The sequence below is a fragment of the Ichthyophthirius multifiliis genome, assembly GCF_000220395.1.
Source record: "Ichthyophthirius multifiliis unplaced genomic scaffold scaff_1120509251369, whole genome shotgun sequence".
Lineage (NCBI taxonomy): Eukaryota > Ciliophora > Oligohymenophorea > Hymenostomatida > Ichthyophthirius > Ichthyophthirius multifiliis.
The window spans coordinates 60,459-79,795 of record NW_004085940.1 but is presented as its reverse complement, the minus strand read 5'-3'; the positions used below and the strand labels follow the sequence as shown (position 1 = coordinate 79,795).

Genomic DNA, 19,337 nt, shown 5'->3' with positions numbered 1-19,337 from the left:
ATATGAATATATATATATATATATAGAAATAATAATAAGAATTTTTTCTTAAGATCTCTATAATAAAAATATATGTAATAAATAAATATTATTGTTAAAAAATAAATTTACATAGATATTTATAAATTAAAAAAAAAAAAAAATTGTAATGTTACAAAACCAAAAGCAATGTTAATTTAAATTAAGTAATAACCAATTTCTTTAAGAATTAGTTGACATATAATTTAAAATTGAAAAAAATTTAATATGCGTAGATCCTGACAGTCATTAAATATACAGTTTAAACTAAGAAACAAATGAATTTTATATACAATTAAATGTCGATAATGACTACAGATAAAGAGCCGAAACAGCCATAAGTGAAATCGAGCAAATAACAAATTTAAACAAAGGCAATTGGATTATTGATCATGAAAAAGCGGAACAATATAGAAGAAGAAAAATACCAAATTATTTATTATAAAGAACTGATTGGAATCATCCTACATACATATGCCAAAGTCCTCTAAGTTAAGCTTTTGTATAAAAAAAATAAATTACCCTTTTAGTTAATTTGAGTGAATTTATAGATAAATTAAAGAAATCAAATAAATACTAAGAAAAAATACAAGTAGGAAATCAAGGACAACAATAACCAAAAAAATAAAAATAAGAAGGAAAAATTTAATATTTAAAAATCGATGTAGGATTAGTAACAGCGTAAAAAAATAAATAAAAAAAAATATTAAAATAAAAAAAATAATAGAGCAGATGAAGTAATGAAAATCATAATAAGATAAATTTATTAAGAATATGATATTAAATTAACTCCTTCACCAAACCATACTTTTATATTGAAAATTTCGGGATATAGGGAGTTTTTAAATGGACATTATCCAATGTTAAGTTATGATAGGGTAAGAACTCATTTAAGAGCAGATACTCCTATGAAAGTTTTATTATTAGAAAAACCTAATGGAGATTAAAAGTAGAAACTTTTTCCTCCTTAAATTGAAAAGATATTAATATCTATTGTTTAGAAATTTAAAGATAAGAAGATTTCTCATGATTATAGTATTGAGGATATATTGGAGTTTGTTCAGAAAAAAAGCTAGGACGTTAAATAAATTTTCAAAGACGGATTTAATTTTAAAATTATTGATAATGCTACGAAAAAAACATATGAAGAATATAATGTTAATTGGGAAAAATTAAGAAATATTCCTTTACTTTTATGGTTTAAATAATATATATATTATATAAATGATTTTTATATATAAAAGGTATGCTCCAATAAGATTACCTAAATATGTAAAAAAGAAAGAAAATAACTAATAAGAAATAGAACTTAGAAAATGGAAATAAGAATTAATTCAATAATAATATGAAATAGACTTATAAATTATATAATAAGTTTCAATAAAAAATGAAAATAATTAATTAGTGATGCGATAATAAAGTTATATTTCGAATAATTAAGAAAACAATACATCTTAATTCATACCTAATAGTGAATTTGAGTAAAATAGATATTAATTTGATGTAAAAAGATATCTATATAAATAATTTTTAAACACAATATATATATATATTATATAAAATAAAAGAAAGAATTATTAAAATAATCATATTCAATATATATATAAATTAAAAATATAGATATTATACAAAATCCAAATGCATAAATAAAATGTTTTAAAAGTGGTATATACCATTTTATATGTATTTTATTTAATAATATAATTTTATATTTTTAAAAAAGGATAAAAAATGGCGAAATTATTTTTTGGAGAAGGACATCCAACTGAATTACGTTTAAGAGTAATTCATAAAGAAAGAATGAAGGAATTTGTAGAAAAACGTAGAAATTTATTTTATTAAGGAGTTTTTAGTGAAAAGCCTACTAATTTATACAGTGGAGAATGTGATTGTTAATTTAAGATAAAAATTAAAGGAATAGAAAACCTATATAGGTAAAAAATAAATTTATCGTTTATTTATTATATAACAAAAAATAGATTATTGTAATAAACAGATCATAATAGCAATTAAAGTGAAACAAGGGCTTCTTACAATGGGATTTTACCTCCTAATTATATTACTAAAAAGGGTGAATGGTAAATTGCTATTAATCATGGAGAAAAAATTAAATAACCTTTTAGAACAGATGGATCACCATGCTAATTTTTTAGAATTTCAAAAACAAACTATTAAATAACTTAAAAAGAAAATTAAGAAAAATTTTAATAATAATAAACATAAAATTTTAAATTTGAATATAATACAGTTAAAAATATATAATATATTTAAATTATATATAATTATATATATTTATATATTATATATAAATATATTTTTATATATTAAATTATTTACAAATTAATAAATAAATATAGGATCATGGTCATAAAAAGTCTTTATATTTTAAAAAATTAGCAGATTTGTTTGATTTAAATTTTCCCCCTTATTTAATATAAATTTAAGTAAAGATCATTTATGGAAATAGACAATTAGCAATTAAAAAAGAAACATTAAAAATACCTTTTTCTAATACTCCTAGATGGAATGAATGGATTAAATTTCGGTCTTTAAAAATAAGTTAACTTCCTTTAGAAGCTCGATTATGTTTCGATATTATTATATATTCTTGTTCTGGATAAGAATCATAGGTATATATACACATATTATTTTTTATAAATAAAAATAAGATAATAGCTTCTACTACAATAAATATATTTGATTAACATTGTAAATTTATGTAAGGAATTAATTCTTTAAATTTATGGCCTTTTTATGCTAATGAAGATCGTTTAGCTTGCATGGGTTAATATTGGGGAATTATAGATCCTTCTTTAAAACCTGATCCTTCTGATTTCGACAAATGGTAATAATTTAAAGCTTATGAATTTTCTAGACTATTTGTCGAATTTGATACTTTTTCTAAACACATGTACTGGAGTTTAAGAGATGATAAATCTATGATTTAATTAGGTTAATTATAATATTTTATTAATTTTATTTTATTTGAAAAAAAAGGATTTTAACCTTCTAAAAATAGACTTGAAGATTTATGGTAATATACTCCATAAAATTAATATTTAGCTGATTTAAAAGATTTATTAAAAAGAGACCCTTTAGATCGATAGTTTGATATGCGTTAAAAGCTAATACTTTTAATTTGCAGAAATCATTTTAAATCAATACCAGATGCTTTAGATACATTTTTATGCGCAGTAGATTGGAGTAATCCAGAACATATAAGAGAGACTTATAATTTAATTAAATAATGGAAACCTCCACCTGCTGAAGAATGTATTACTTTTCTAGATGTACACCATGCCGATGAATTAATAAGGCTTTTTGGCGTTGAAAGATTATCCAAAATGGCTGATGACGAATTAAAATTATATATGGTAATATTTTTTTTTTAATTTGCCTCATTTAATAATTTATAAGATTGAACTTATATAAGGATTAATGTTCGAAACTTATCATTACTCACCTTTATAGGAATTACTATTGGAAAGATCTTTATTAAATCCTTTTGTTGTGGGCCATGAATTATTTTGGGGATTAAAATCTTAATTACATTTGAAACCTTCATTTGAAAGATTTGCTTTAGTTTTGGAATAATTACTTATGGTATGTGGAGAATATAGGAACGAGCTATTGAAGGAAGTTTAAGTTAATGATGAAGTAAAATAAGTAGCAAAGAAAATAAAAGCTAAAAAATGCTAAAATGCAAATGAGAGAATCGAAAATACACAATAATTGCTTTAAGAATTAAAATTTTTAAGAACAGAAGACCAAGGGATGTTTTCTTAAGATTTTTAATATAAATAAAAAAAAGTAGGTTTTACATTTGCTATAGACAATAGATTATAATTAAAAAATTTCGAACATAAAAAATGTAAAGTCATGAACTCGAAAAATTACCTTTATGGCTAGTAATGTAAAATATGGAATAAGGACAAGAAGAATTCATGATAATGTTTAAAGATGGTGATGATTTAAGATAAGATTTACTTACTTTATAATTAATTAGAATTATGGATAAAATATGGCTTGATGCTGGTTAAGATTTAAGGTATTCATCATATATATTTTATATATATTCTTTTTAAAAAAGAATGAAACCTTATAATGTAATATCTACTTAAGATTAAGTTGGAATGCTCGAAATAGTTTTAAAAAGTGAAACTACAGCTAAAATACATACAGAATTAGGATAATTTGGGGCTTTTAAAAAGGAAACTATCTTACTTTATTTAAGAAAAAATAGTGTAGATGAAAATTAAAAATTTGACTAGAAAAAATTCGAAACTAATCGTGAGAATTTCATTAATAGTTGTGCTGGTTATTGCGTAGCAACTTATGTTTTAGGTATAGGAGATAGACATTCTGATAATATAATGATTACTAAAGAAGGACATTTATTTCATATTGATTTTGGGCATTTTTTAGGAAACTTTAAAAAAAATTTTGGATTTAATAGAGAAAGATGTCCTTTTGTATTTACTCCCGATATGGAATATGTGCTTACTTATGATAAAAAAGACGGATAAAATTTCTATGAAAAATTCGAATAAAAATGTTGTGATGCATATAATCTTATTAGAAAACATGGGCATTTCCTTATTAATATTTTCAGAATGATGCTTTCTGCAGGAATGCCAGAATTATAAAAATAAAGCGATATTCAATATTTGGTTGATATGCTAAATCTTAACTTGAGTGAATAGGAAGCAAGCTAACATTTTAAAAATGAACTTATTAGAAGTAAAAATTCTTATTTTAGGTAAGTTGATAATTTTATTCATGAATATGTAAGGAAATGAGGATTATTTATTAATTAATTTCTTTTTTTATATATATATATACATATATATTTATAAAAGTTATCTAATTTTTATTTTTCTTATTTAATTTTATTTATTTTAGTATTCATATGTTTATTAATTTTTATTTTTTAATAAAATTTATTTTACATTAAAATAAAAAATCAGAACTTAAATAAATGATATTTATTAATTAAATTAAAGTAAATTAGAAAATAAATTTTATTAAAAAAATATAAGCAAAATGTTCTAAGGAATAAGTACAAATGAATAGAATCCGAGAGGAAAATTATCAACATTAGAGTCTTAATTAATGAAAAGCATAATTATAATATAGGTATAAAAGAATGGGAAAGGCCATTAGGTAGTGTATATAAGCATTAATTTACAAAATAAGTGCCAGTAAAAAATTAATTTGAACCTTTTAAAGGATCCAACGTAGTAATATCCCATTCTAACAATAATGAAAAGTATTATCTGAAAGTTAAGCATAATATATTTAATATTAAAATGCTGAAAAAAGGAAGCCTTTACTTTCAGTTAAAGATTTAACATAATCAAAATTTGTTGAATAAGTAATGAAATATGACCATTAATATAATAATATGCTTAAATCGAGTTAACACGAATATCATAATTATAAAAATTTAAATGATAAAAATGTTGTATAATTTAATAAATAAAAAGAAAGATATAACCTAATTACTAATTAAGCTTATGATTAATAGACAATTAATAAAGCACTAGCCTTTGATTTTTATAATAATAATAAAAAAAAATCTAGAGTTAGTAATGACAGATCTTATATTCCGTAAAATAAAGAAAGAATAAATACAATTACTGGAAGAATTATAAATTATTGAATTAATTATTTTTAAAAATAATTTTATATATATAATAAATTCATATTAATAATAAGCATAAATTAAAAAAAAAAATTAATATTTATATTAATAATTAAAATATAAATTAATATATATATATAAATTTATATATATATAAATTTATATTAATTATATTTAATATAATTTTACTAAAAAATAAAAAATCATTTTAAAATAATAATATAATAATAAAAGAATTTATTGCATTACTAAAAATAATATAAAAATATATTTTTTTATTTCAATATTTTTACCATTTTTAAATTGCCTTTTTTAGAGAAGTATCATCTTTTTTATCTATTTAAAAAATAAAAACAAAATATATAATAATAAAAATAAATGATATAAATTTATATATTTATTACAATCTTCAATTAATAGTTTTCTATTAAAAATTTTTTCTTCAATTTGCTATTTGAATTCTTAATTATTTTTTTTGAGTTATTTTTCTTAATTTTTTCTACTAATTTCAATTTCCTTTTATTTTTTCTCCCTTAATTCTTTATCGTCTTTCAAAACAGGAGATTTATAGAAAACTTTTGCTAATTTTTCTTTTCTTTATTATCTTTCTTAATTTTCTTTTTATTATTAATATTTTATATTTTCTTTATCTTATTCCTTTTTTTATCTATAAAGGATACCTTCAATCCACTTTTTAGTTGCTATAGGATATGTAAACTCCTAATTAAGTAATTTTAAAATTTTTTCATTTTTATTTTCCATAGCTTTTTCTCTCATCGTTTTACTATGAATATTTTAATCATCTAAATATTGTCTTTCTGTGGCTTTATGAGCTTCTTAAAATTTAAAAGGCTAATGAACAGTATTTTTAAATTAAGTTTTATAAAAATCAGCCTAATCAGCTAATTATTCATGTAGTCTTTTAAAATTAGGAATCTTATTTTATTTTTATTTTTTTAAAAAAAAATATTATAAAAATTTTACTATTTTTTTTTTACTTATTTAATTTATAATTTTATTGTTTATTATTTATTTTGATCTTCTTTTTAATCCTCCTTTAAAGATCTTAAAAGTTCATGCTTTTCCATTCTTGGAGGCATTTAAGACATACATTTTAATTCATTAGCTCTTGCAGTTATTCTTATTTTTCTTTTCTATTCTTCTTCCTCATTTAATTTTTCATATAGATTTTCTTTTACATACCAAGGCACTTCAGTTGCTTAAAAAACATATTTATCTTATTCTTCCCAATATCTTTTTTTATAAGGTTCTAACAAAAATATATATAATGTTTTGTTTATATTTTTATTTTTTTATTAATTAAAAAAAATACTTTAAGTTCTATTATAAAAACTAAAGGGTTTAGAATTCTAAATAGTTGCCTAAATGGATTTTTCTCTAATAGAATTTCTTCTTTATTCATCTTTATATTATAATTATTTATATAAATCCAAAGATACATGCTTTGGAATTTCTTTAGCTCTAAAAACATATTTTTTAAGTACATGGTAATTATCTATTTTTTCAGCTGAGTTTTTATGAATCTTTTATCTGTATTCTTCTTCATCTTCAAAAAGACCTTCAGGAACAGTTAATCTTTATTCTTTTTTTTTTTTTTTTTTTTTTTTTTTTGAGTTCATTTATTTTATTTTTTTAAAATTAAAAAATAAAAAGAAAATTTACCTTTATAAATATCATTCCATAATTATTATTATAAATAATAAATATCACATTTTAATTACTAAATAATATTTTAAAGATATTCAATATCTACTTAATTTTGGTAATTTGATTTACCATTTTCTTGCAATTTTAATTAAAGTTATTTTTAAAGATTTTACAACTACAATTATTTTTCATGTAATTAAATAGCCAACAGTTTTTTACTATTGAAATCATTTTCAATATTTGCAATAAGTATATTCCGTTAAATAATCTATTCATTACATAATCTAATAAATTTATTTTTCAAATCCACAAAATCAATTTCTTTATCTTCTTTGTCATTAAAAACATCATCTTTTATATCCATTAAAATACTCATATATTAATGTTCATTGAAAAAATTAATAACTTCATTCATATAAATATTCATTTCTTCTAAACTTTTATTCTTATTATTAGTTAATATATCATTTTTTATGTTATAAATAGTAGTAAACTCTTCAATTAATCTATCTATTAAAATCACATAAGCGTCCCTTGCAAATAATAAGTGATCGAATTTGTTTGTATATTTATTTAATTTTGCGGCTACTAGTTATTATTATCTTTAAGGATTAGGAGATAAAAATTAATATAAATCAAAATTTATTTTATCTAGTTTATGACATGCTTGACTTATTTCACCTATTTTTCTATTTTTTTAACAAAAATAGGAAATAATTTTTTGTTAAATATTACTTTCTTTCCATTTTATATATTTCGTATTTTTTTAATAACTCTAAATATTTTAATTCTTTTTTAATATCAATTACTTTGTCATAATAATTATTTTTTGTTTTTTTTCTTTCTTATTTTTTTTTAGCTTTGTCTAAATTCTATAAATATAAAAAAATCAAATATTATTTTTTATTTTTAAAAAATTAATATATATAATATAAAACATCTTATTATTCTTATTTTTGCATTTAAGTTATGTAGTCTTTAATAAGTTAAAACTTATCATTATCGATATTTAATAAAATTTCTTCTTTTCTACTATTTTTACTATCAATCAAAATCAATTTATTTTGTTTATTTTTATTTTGAATTTTATAATCTTATTTATTTTGTTTTTTTATAGTATTGTCTTATTATAAATTTATTTTCTTCTATCTTTAATTTTCATTAGGAATGTATTATAACCCTAATTTTTCATATATTTATTTTTTATTATAACAATCAATATATTATTTTTATTCTTCATTTATTATAATTTCTTTTTTTTCGGTTTTTATTAATCCACTTTATTCCCATTTTTTCTTTAACTCTTTATTCATATTTAGTAAAATATGAGGTTTATTATAATATTCTTAGGGTATCCTAAATCCACTTGCATGCTCATTTTTTTATAAAACCTTATATTAATTTTTATCAATATTATATTCTTCTGTATCTAAGGTTTTTATATTTTTTAAAAATCTTGGGTCACTTTCACGTATTTCTATAAATTAAACTCCTTCAATATTCTAAAAATTTTAAATATTTTATTTATTTTTTTGCTTTAATTCCAGTTAATTATGTGTTATTATTTTAGGGTTAGGAATCATGTTTTGCATTATTTTTTTGTTTTTATTTAGTATATAATTCTATTCAAAAAAAATAAAAAAACGATTTCTATTAATTTTTTTTTTTTTTTTTAAAAAAAATTATATATATAAAAATTAGAATTAAAAAATTGTTGGATAAAATAAAAATGTATTTTAATCAATTTAATTTTTTTATTTGATAAAAATAATAAAAAAATTATATACATTATTAATAATTTTCAAATTATTTATTATAAATACAATTCAAACAAAAATTTAGTATTCATAAAAAAATAATTATAAACAAAAAAATAAAATTATTTAGATTTGTTAAGTTTTCTCTAATAAATAATTATTATTTCATACATTTTCCAAATGATTTTATTAAATTTCATTATTGTTTACACTTTCTTACATTTAAATTTACTAATGATCAGACGATTGTAATTCATTATTTCTCTAATTTTACTATTTATTTCCTATAGTTAAATCATCATCCTAATCATCTAACTGAATTAATTTCGGATCATAATTTTTTTTGAAATTTCTATAAATATAATAAAAAGAGACAACAAGCGAAAAAACTCCTAATAAAACCATTAAAACCCAAACTAAAAATAAAAAATTATAAAAAATTAAAAATATTAAAAAATAAATGTAATAATAATAATAAAATACTTATTTTAACTAAATTATTTAAATTTTTGTTTTAATCTTTTGTGTTATCTTTATTATTACTATTATTTTTAAAATTATTATTATTATAATCGTTATTTTGATTGTTTTTTTAATAATCATTATTTATTTTGGTATATTTTTTTTACATAATGTAAATATTCTTCTTAAAATTTTAAACGTCCTTTACAAATGTTCCATCTTCTATACTTTTTTTTACCTTATTTGAATTATTATTCATATGCATACTTGTAATCCCTTCTATAGTGCACTTAGAAGCCGTAAAATGAATTTCTTAATTATCTCTATCAAATAAAATATCATAATTTTTCATAAAAGGTCCTCCTAAATATAATTTTCCACTCTCGTAAGCCTCAAACCCGAATTAATACAAATTCTTGTACCCATTTTTTCGGTCTATATATAAATAAGCACTTGGTTTCCATACAATAACTTACCCATTCTCAAATTTAAAGTCAATATTAGGGAAACTATCAAAAAAATTATTCACATTATTCTCATATTTAGATGGATTATACAAAAACTTACTCTATTATTTATCTCCATTTTTTTTAGAACCTCCGCAACTATACTATTCACTTTCACATAATTCATTAATTTTTTAAATGATTGGACTAGATTATATATAAAAAATAAAAAAATATCTAAAAATATTTAATTTATAAAAAAATACTTAATAATTCTTGAAGGACCTAAAACAATAGTAGTACCCGAATCAATAATAGTATAACCAATATTTGTAACAATAACATTATTTTAAATAAGAATTTGTTTAATGCTAACTGAATAGTAACCACTATCAGAATCAAATGGAATAATTTAAGTTCTCGCATTTTTTTCATGTAATTCATAATTATAACCTCCAACACTCATATAACCACCTTTTTCTGCATTTAAACATAAAGAAAAAACATGAGTTTCATTATTTTATTTGTGCTTTTTGAAAATCTCATCTACAATATTTCCTGTATTTGCTCTTCCGCTTTTATCCGAAGGAGCTAAACCAATAATTCCATCTGGCACTTAACTCAGGAATAAATTAGTTTCATTTGTTGTGCACCCGAAATTCAAAAAAACACTCTCGTGTTTAATATAAGTCAAATATTCTTATTCTTCCTTTTCCGAAATTTAGTTTTTGGTCAATTTTTCGATATAATCTTACATCTCATCCCCCAAAACAACATAATCTCCGGCCATATAACCACTTATTGAAGATCCTTCCGCATAACTTACACTCCAATTACATTCTTGGGAAAAATTATTACAATAACCTTAACATGATAATTTTGTTGATTTACATTTTTCCTTTTTTGCAGTTAACGATTTTTCTAAATCATATGGATAACTAATATGGTCACCACATGTTTTACATTCCTAGCAAGGAAATGCTAATAAATAACTTCCAGTGTCTATTATTGCGGTTTAGCGTTAGGGAGGGCTACCTATATATATATTTATCCAATATACGGTTTCATCAGTACTTCCTTCTAGTCTAACAGTGTGAATACGTTCGTAGAAATAATCCTCTTTTTGGGATTTTGATAAAGATATTAATAACATGTATAATATTAGAAAGGCTTTTACAAGTTTTTTTAACATTTTTTTTATTTTTTTCTTGTTATTATCTATTCTTTTTTTTATAAATGTATTATATATTTTAAATATTATTAAATATATTTTTAATATATTTTTATCAAATTTTATATTTTATTTTTGTATTTAAAATGTATTAATATAGAATAATGTATATATTTTTTTTTTCTTCATGATTCTTTATATATTATTAAACCAATTATTCATTAATAAATTTTAAGATAAAATATATTATATTTTTATTTATATTATTTAATTAGCATTTTTTATATTTATAATGATAATCATTTTTAATAAACTGAATGATAATATTTAGTCTAAATAAATATTTTTTTTTAAAAAAAAAACTAAAATATAAAAAATGGAAAATCAAGAATTTAAATGACAAAAATAATATTTAAAAAACAATTATTAAAACTTAGTCTTAATCAATTATTATTAAAATAATTTATATTTAAAGTAAAAATATAAATAAAAAAAAAAAATCATAAAAAAAAAATAAAAAAAAATCACACATAAAAATAACACAAAAGTAATTAAAAGAAAATAAATGTAATACTAAAATAAAAAATTTTCCATACCTCAAATTCTTCTGCACAAAATCGGCGAAAACACCCATATAAGTGACGAAGGCGCCTGTATAGAATTACAGTCAGCTCTAAGTTAATTCCAATATTTTAAAAAACAATCAAAATCTGAAGAAATAGAATTAATAAAAAAGGCATCATTAAAACTCAAATACCGTCAATGTGGAGTTGGAGAATACATAACAAACATAAATACCAATGATGTATATTTTATATTAAAAGGCGAAGTTTTAATTCTCTAATAACGTACCAAAAGAGAAATGAAATAAGAAAAATACTGGACGGAATAATTACTTTAAATAAAAAAAGGCGATAATAATTAATAAAAATAGGATTAAATTGAAGAAGAAATAAAAAAAATAAACAATGTCATTAATTTATATTCAGATTAATATATAATAAATTTACTCAGGAGAGATATAAAACGATATAATGATAATTTTAATTATGAAGGCTAGTGTCTTTATAAATAGGTTGGCATAGCAAAAAAAGGAGTTTCTTTTGGTTATAAAACTGGTATTTAAGAAGAATTGAAAAAAGAGAATATTATTTTTATTGCAGGAAAATAGTTACATTTAGTTTAATTATAACACTAAGACTATTTAGAATTATATCAAAGTGAATTAAATTAGATACATTTAATTAAATAAACTTTACAAAAATTATTAAAATCTTTAAAAACAAATGATAAAGAAGCACTCTAATTAGCTCAATTTGCACAAGAATAATTCGTTTGTAAAGATTAGGCTATTTATTTAGAAAACTTCCATAAACCTGATAAATTTTATATTTTAATGAAAGGAAATGTGGAAATATGTACTAATAAATTACGAAAAATTCCAAAATTAGTAAATTTGGAAAGATAGTGTATTTTTGGAATTGAATTTTTGGGAGAAAAAAATTAGTTTAGGCAGTTTAGTGCTCGAAATAGAGCAGAAAATACAACTTTATATTATATTCCTTATTAAGAAGTTTTAAATTTGGATAATTAGGAAATTCTTACTGAGTTTATAAGTTTGGGAAGTTATTAATTTAAAGAATATATGAATTTGTATAAATAATAATTAAATATAGATAGAATACATTAAAATATTAATTACTGGTCGCCATAAAGGCAATAGCCGATTAGCTTCAGTGATATTTCGAAATAAATTTAAAATAAAAAAGAGGGATATTTAATTGAGTAATTAAATAATAAAGATGATGATAATAATTATTAATCCAAATAAAAGAATAAAAGCATTATTGAAGTGATTGATGATTAAATTAAATAATATATTAAAGTAGTACCATTTCCTTATGAATATAATTAAAATTAAAAATATGTATATGAAAATACTTATCAAAAACATGGAAACAGTAAATCACCTAAATCAGTTTAGGGTAAAGAAAAATTCTATCAATGTATTTTTATTTTTAAGTATAATTTTTTTTAAAAAAAATATAATAATAAAGGTCTTTTGAAATAAAATAATGAAAGTAAATCTAATTTTTAAAAATATACAGAAAATATTTAAAGATTAAAAGCTTATTCAAGTAGTAAAGCTTAAACAGGAAATATTAGTTTGCCTCATATTAAATAGTTTATACCGGAATTATAATAAGTTTTTGTAGGAAATCAATGATTTTATATAATATTAATTTCTATTTTATAAATAAACGTATTAAATATAAACATATTTATAAAACATTTTAATTGAAAATAGTTTAAAATTATAAAAAAATTAATAATGTTTATACATATCAATTACAACCTTTTTATAAAGAAGTGTAAGATTTTTATTTAAATTATTAATTAAAATTCTATTCATATTCATCTTTTGCACCATTAAAAAAATAACCTACTGCACATCCAAAAGCAAGGCATAAACATACATATACATTCATAGTCATCATTAAAAACATTAAAATTAAACATGATACTTAATAAAAGAATTAATATACGGCTAAATAAATTTTATATTCAGTTTTAGGTTTGCTATATCTTATAATTGTTTTTTCAATTTGTGGCAAAAACATATGTAAAAAACAATACATAAAAGTCAATGAACAGCCAACTATAAATTCTTCTATGGTTTATGAATGCCATCTATTTTTTTTTAATTTTATTTTTTTAAAACTATTAATTTATAAATGTACTCTGGAAAAATAAACTAAGCGTCTATTATGAAATCAAAAGTCATATGCATCATTTCTTTTATATTTTTGTATTATTTTTATTACTTTCTTTTTTATTTAATTGTATTTTTTATATATAATTAAATAATATAATAGATTAAATAAATTAATTTCATATAATTCTAATTATTTTGAATACATACAATGATCAATAAAAATAACTTATATATATGAAATATATATAATTTTTTATTTATAATATATTATTATTTTGTTAAGAAAAGAAAAATCTAATTAAAAAACTTATTTGTTTTTTAATTTTTAATAAATTTTATATATAGATTAAAATAACATATAATAAAAATTAATATAAAATTGCAAAAAAATATGTGAATATATATAAAAAAAAAATTTTAAAAATTACAAAGAAAAAAAAAAAAATTCATAAAATTATAATATTTTTTTACATTAGTTTTCAAAAAAAAAAAAAAAAAAACATTTAAAAAAAGGAAAAAAAACAAATAAAAGAATGGGGAACTAAACCTGTTGCATACAATATTTCGACAAAAAAGACCGGAATAATTTTATTCAAAACTAATCATCTTTACTAAAACCCTTAACATATTCTAACACAAGCCAATAAAAATCATCTCTAATGGAAAAAAAGAACCAATCAAACGAATCTTAAATGGAAACTGCAATCCTCCAATCTCTAAAAAAAAACAATAATATTCAAGAAAAAGACTAATCTTCACATAATCAAAGTTCCAATAAAGATGAAAAAAGTAGCATGAAATAAACTAATAACTAAACAAAAAAAAACTCTATTACTAGTAATACATCTGGCATTACAAAAGAATTATTAATAACAATAAAAAAACCTTACGACGATTACTAGAAATTAGCAAATATAGGCTAAGGGGCATATGGCTAGGTCCTATTAGTTTAGAGGAAAAAAGACAAGAAATTATTTGCAATGAAAGTAGTGAAAAAAGAAAAAGTGTCAGTAAATAAAAAGATAATTGAAGCCACTTTATTAGAGAAAAAGATATTGATGAGGAGCAATAATCCTTTCATAGTAAAGATGTAGTAATCTTTTTAAACAGAAACTAAGCTATATATAATAATGGAATACATGTTAAATGGAGATTTATATTCCGTTTTATAAAAAGCTAAGAAATTCGATTAAAGCACTGCGACATTTATTTTTGCGGAAGTTAATTTTATACAAAAATGTATATAAATACTTAATTATTTTTTTTTTTAAAAAAAAAAATTAAAAATAAAATTAAAAATAAATAGGTAGTTTTAGGTGTTTAATATTTACATGAATAATAAAAATCTATGTATAGAGATTTGAAACCTGAAAATATTCTAATTGATGAAAGTGGACATATTAAATTATCAGATTTTGGAATGGCAAAAGAATTCGTAAATAATTATGATAAAGAAAACACTTTTTTAGGTACTCCTTAATATTTGGCTCCTGAAGTGGTTCTATAGTAGCCCTATGATAAAAATATTGATCTTTGGACTATGGGAATTTTACTTTTTGAGCTTTTAGCTGGTAAACCACCTTTTGGAAGTGGAGGGATGAAAACTTTGTATAGAGAAATTGCCTTAAATAAACCGAAATTTCCTGAGTTTTTTTCACTTGAAGCTATAGATATTATATAAAAATTACTTCAAAGTATTCCTCATAAAAGATTGGGATGTGAAGGGATTGATTAATTAAAATAACATAAATTCTTTGAAAATATTAATTGGGAAGTTATTTAATAAAAGAAATTAGAATCACCTATAAAATAGTATCTTAGTTATAAAAAGCCAGAGAAAATTTATAGAGAATAAACTATTATGGAAAGTGTGATTAATACAGATGGAAAAAATATTAATTGTAAAAAATATATGGGTTTATTTCCTGAATTTACTTATAATCCGGGGTCAATTACTATTTAAAATGAAACAAATAATAAATGAATCAATTTTTGTTTGAGAAAAAAAAAAAAAAAAAAAAAGAAAGAAAGAAAAATAATTACAAATTATTATTATTTTAAATAATTTTATTATGAAATATTCAAGAATATAGATATATAATCATTATTTAGTCTAAAAATGATATATATATATATATATATATATATATATATATATATATATATATATATATTTATTTTTTACATTATTATAATTTCTTTATTATATAGTTATAAATATTCTTTTTATTTTAATTTGGTTTTATTATATTTTTACTTTTTTTTTTCTTAATTAATTAAAAATTAATATTTTTTTTTTTTATTAAATTTAAAATATAATATTTTTTTTAACTGTAATTTCAATTTAATAAAATAAATACATAGAATACAATATTATAAAAAATGTTATATTCTAGTCGATTTATAGGCGTTTAACAAAACAGATTTATATGCGGAATATAATCATAAGTAAAACTAAACATATAAGAATGTATTGGAAGATTATTATATTTTCAAGAAAACGAAAAAAAGGAAGGTATAGCAGTTTTAGTATCAAACTAACATATAATTACTCCAATAATAAACATTTTATCATTAAAAACAAAACAATAAAGTTAGAAAGACTCATTTGTGTTTTAAACATCATATGGTTAATATATAGGAATAAAATAGATATTTATAGAAAATTACTTAATATTTGATGATTGGACTGAAGAATCTTTAATAGAGAATTAATATTGTACATATTCTATAATGTATTTAGAATAACCAATAACAAATATAAATCCATGTGGAATTATTCATATAAAAAATTTTGAGGAGTTTTTTGCAAATAATGTTGAAAAAAATATTTTAATTCCGACGGAAATAAAACAAAATAAAAGTATGGCAAAAATTAATTAATATGAAATTAATAAAAACTTTCTTTTTTTTGATAAAAATAATAATGATCAAATTAAAATTTTTAATTAAATTCCTTTATTTGTTTAAGAAGATTCTTTATTAGGTGGGATATGTATTATAGGGTTTGCTTACTAACAATAGAATAATCTAAATAAGTTCTCAGCTTTATTACTTAATATTGAACATATTTATAATATACATTCTTGGTTAAATGGAAATAATTAAAGTTTTACAGCCGAATATGGTATTATTATTATTTTTTTAAAAAAAATATATATTTCTTAAATTATTAAAATAAAATTACTTTTTTTTTTTTTAAAAAAATAAAACATTTTTTTTTAATTGAATTAATTAAAATTAGAAACTCCATTAGATATAAATAATAATTACTTAAAATCCAAAGAATTAAAAGATAATAAAATAAACTAAGCACATAGTGAAAAAGTAATTCAATTATTTTAGCTAGAAAATTATTATGTAGCAAGTTCTTCCGAAGATAAATAAATAAAAATATGGAATTGGAGGACAGGTAGGATAAAAAAATATTCAAAACAAATAACATTTGTAGAATATTATTTGGAATAGGTGAATTTTTAATAGGTGTAGAGGCTAACATAATGATAATAATAAATTGGAAAATAAAAAAAGTGGTAAATATATCAACGCATTAATCAAATATTTTATTTGTGAGTGTATTTAAATATGATAATTAAAAATTATTTTTAGTCGATGATAAAAATAAATGTTTTATTTATTAATTTTAATTTTAGGAAAAACAATTAAAATATTATAATAAGTAAATTCTATTATTTTAGATAATCTAAACGAAAAAATAATTAAATGCATTTAATAAATTAAAAATTAAAATTAATAAATAATATTTTGTACTTCTCTAGGAAAGATTTTATTTTTTAATATAAATACATTTACACTTGAAAAATAAATTCAAACAAATTTATAAATAAATACTGTTATTTTAAATCCGAAGGATAATAATTAATTAATTATAGGTTTAAACGAAGGAAATTTAATATTATATGATTATAAAAAAGAAATAATAATTAATTAAATCAAAGTTATGGATGAAAATATAAATAATATTGATAGTTTAAATTAAGAATTGGTTATTATAAATAATATAAAAGACTTCATTATTATTAATTTGACAAATTATCAATTTTAAGTTTATATAAGTAAACATTAATGTAGAATCAATCAAATTCTAAATTTATAAAATAGTTTTTTTTTAACAACTGATATATAAGGAAAAATAAGAATGTGGCAATTAGACAGTTAAAACATAAATGAAGATATCTAAAATTTTTAAAAAATACTCGAAAGTAATGAATTAAATAATAATAGAACTGAAAAAGAATAAACTGAAAATAAAAATAAAAACTAAAACATTAAATAAATATAAAAAGTAAATATTTAATAAAAAATTAATTTTTTATATAATATATAATTAATAGGAAAATTTAAATGAAGAAATAAGTTAAAATGAATAATTATCTATAAAATAAATTAAAGAAGATAAAATAAATTAAATATAATAGTAAAATTAATATATAAAATAATAATTTTATAATTAATAATAAATTGATTAAAATAAATAAAAATATTAAATCAATAATTAAAATATATAATATAGCTTTTAATAAAAAAAATATTAAACATTATCTGAATTATAAGAATCATTAGAATTTTATAAATAATAAATATAATAGTCTTTTTGTGAGGAATCATAATATAATAATAAATAAATTCAAATATATTAATAAGAAAATGAAAATGAAAATGAAAATGAAAATGAAAATGAAAATAGAAAAATAATAATAATAATAATAATAATAATAATAATAATAATAATAATAATTACAAAATTCATAATTTTTATAATAATCAGTAATAGAATAAAATTAAAATAATCAAAATATATAATTTGAGGATATTTCTTTTTTATAAGATAATATTTTATAAAATGTTTAACAAAACTATAATTCGCCATAATTTTATTCATTATTTTTTGAATTATAAAAATAAGAAAGTTAATTTTAATATTAAAAAATTAATTAAATAAGCAATAATATAAAAGATACTGATTAAAAAAATTATATATAATTATAAAGTAATCCTTAAATACTAAATTAATAAATATTAAAATAAAATCTAAATAAAAATTAAATTTCTAAACTAGAATTTTTAGAAAATAATTAAGATTAATAATTAAATTATGTGAAGAATTCATTTAATTTATAATAATAAAAATAATAAGATAATAAAACTATATTTTAATTAAATAATAATAATAATAAATTAATCGAAACGGAAATTGAATTAAATTAATAGTAATAATAAATTTAATTAAATAAAGATATAGATAAATTTAATTAAGATACACATACATCTAATTTAATAAATACTTAAAATTTAAGCTAAATCAATTTATTATTAATTAAATAAAATAACATAATAAGTAACGACAGTAATAATAACTAAACATCTTAATAAGAAAACTAATCATATGATGAAAATAATAATATTTCTCAATAATAAGAATCAAATCAAAACA

At 18.8% G+C, this 19,337-nt stretch overlaps 4 protein-coding genes across 4 annotated transcripts, besides 30 other annotated features; 2 read left to right on the top strand and 2 right to left on the bottom strand. All coding sequences in view use genetic code 6, as the record gives it.

The window, feature by feature from the left end:
- Positions 1–148: 148 nt before the first annotated feature.
- Positions 149–4,817, top strand: IMG5_190600 (phosphatidylinositol- -diphosphate 3-kinase, putative; the record flags this gene model as incomplete). Its single annotated transcript, XM_004025107.1, has 8 exons — positions 149–699; positions 746–1,262; positions 1,639–1,952; positions 1,998–2,096; positions 2,267–3,392; positions 3,436–3,794; positions 3,830–4,066; positions 4,109–4,817. 8 exons carry the CDS (start codon positions 149–151, stop codon positions 4,815–4,817), a joined length of 3,912 nt encoding a protein of 1,303 aa, XP_004025156.1.
- Positions 702–742: a microsatellite.
- Positions 1,493–1,533: a microsatellite.
- Positions 2,273–2,343: a microsatellite.
- Positions 2,273–2,351: a microsatellite.
- Positions 2,280–2,345: a microsatellite.
- Positions 2,318–2,353: a microsatellite.
- Positions 4,818–5,753: 936 nt separating the features above from the next.
- Positions 5,754–5,792: a microsatellite.
- Positions 5,780–5,827: a microsatellite.
- Positions 5,797–5,850: a microsatellite.
- A 791-nt stretch (positions 5,851–6,641) lies between these two features.
- Positions 6,642–6,694: a microsatellite.
- A 572-nt stretch (positions 6,695–7,266) lies between these two features.
- Positions 7,267–7,294: a microsatellite.
- Positions 7,295–9,123: 1,829 nt separating this feature from the next.
- IMG5_190590 (plasmepsin 5, putative) lies at positions 9,124–11,211 on the bottom strand. The gene is made up of 3 exons (XM_004025106.1): positions 10,262–11,211; positions 9,571–10,202; positions 9,124–9,503 (listed from the first exon to the last, which is right to left on the bottom strand). Exons 1-3 carry the CDS (start codon positions 11,185–11,187, stop codon positions 9,253–9,255), a joined length of 1,809 nt encoding a protein of 602 aa, XP_004025155.1. The 5' UTR covers positions 11,188–11,211; the 3' UTR covers positions 9,124–9,252.
- Positions 9,506–9,545: a microsatellite.
- Positions 11,212–11,238: 27 nt separating the features above from the next.
- Positions 11,239–11,281: a microsatellite.
- A 360-nt stretch (positions 11,282–11,641) lies between these two features.
- Positions 11,642–11,686: a microsatellite.
- Positions 11,642–11,705: a microsatellite.
- Positions 11,643–11,687: a microsatellite.
- Positions 11,649–11,703: a microsatellite.
- Positions 11,651–11,690: a microsatellite.
- A 21-nt stretch (positions 11,706–11,726) lies between the features above and the next one.
- Positions 11,727–12,444, bottom strand: IMG5_190580 (hypothetical protein). The gene has a single exon (XM_004025105.1). It carries the CDS (start codon positions 12,247–12,249, stop codon positions 11,926–11,928), a length of 324 nt encoding a protein of 107 aa, XP_004025154.1. The 5' UTR covers positions 12,250–12,444; the 3' UTR covers positions 11,727–11,925.
- A 1,918-nt stretch (positions 12,445–14,362) lies between these two features.
- Positions 14,363–14,413: a microsatellite.
- On the top strand, positions 14,404–15,883 carry IMG5_190570 (protein kinase domain protein; the record flags this gene model as incomplete). The annotated part of the gene is made up of 2 exons (XM_004025104.1): positions 14,404–15,102; positions 15,189–15,883. Coding segments are annotated over 2 exons (1,377 nt in total), but the record flags the coding sequence as incomplete, so codon positions are not given.
- Positions 15,154–15,185: a microsatellite.
- Positions 15,882–15,918: a microsatellite.
- Positions 15,919–16,004: 86 nt separating this feature from the next.
- Positions 16,005–16,056: a microsatellite.
- Positions 16,057–16,139: 83 nt separating this feature from the next.
- Positions 16,140–16,211: a microsatellite.
- Positions 16,141–16,211: a microsatellite.
- Positions 16,142–16,211: a microsatellite.
- Positions 16,212–18,148: 1,937 nt separating this feature from the next.
- Positions 18,149–18,204: a microsatellite.
- Positions 18,205–18,310: 106 nt separating this feature from the next.
- Positions 18,311–18,364: a microsatellite.
- Positions 18,365–18,546: 182 nt separating this feature from the next.
- Positions 18,547–18,594: a microsatellite.
- Positions 18,594–18,641: a microsatellite.
- A 453-nt stretch (positions 18,642–19,094) lies between these two features.
- Positions 19,095–19,159: a microsatellite.
- Positions 19,160–19,337: the final 178 nt, after the last annotated feature.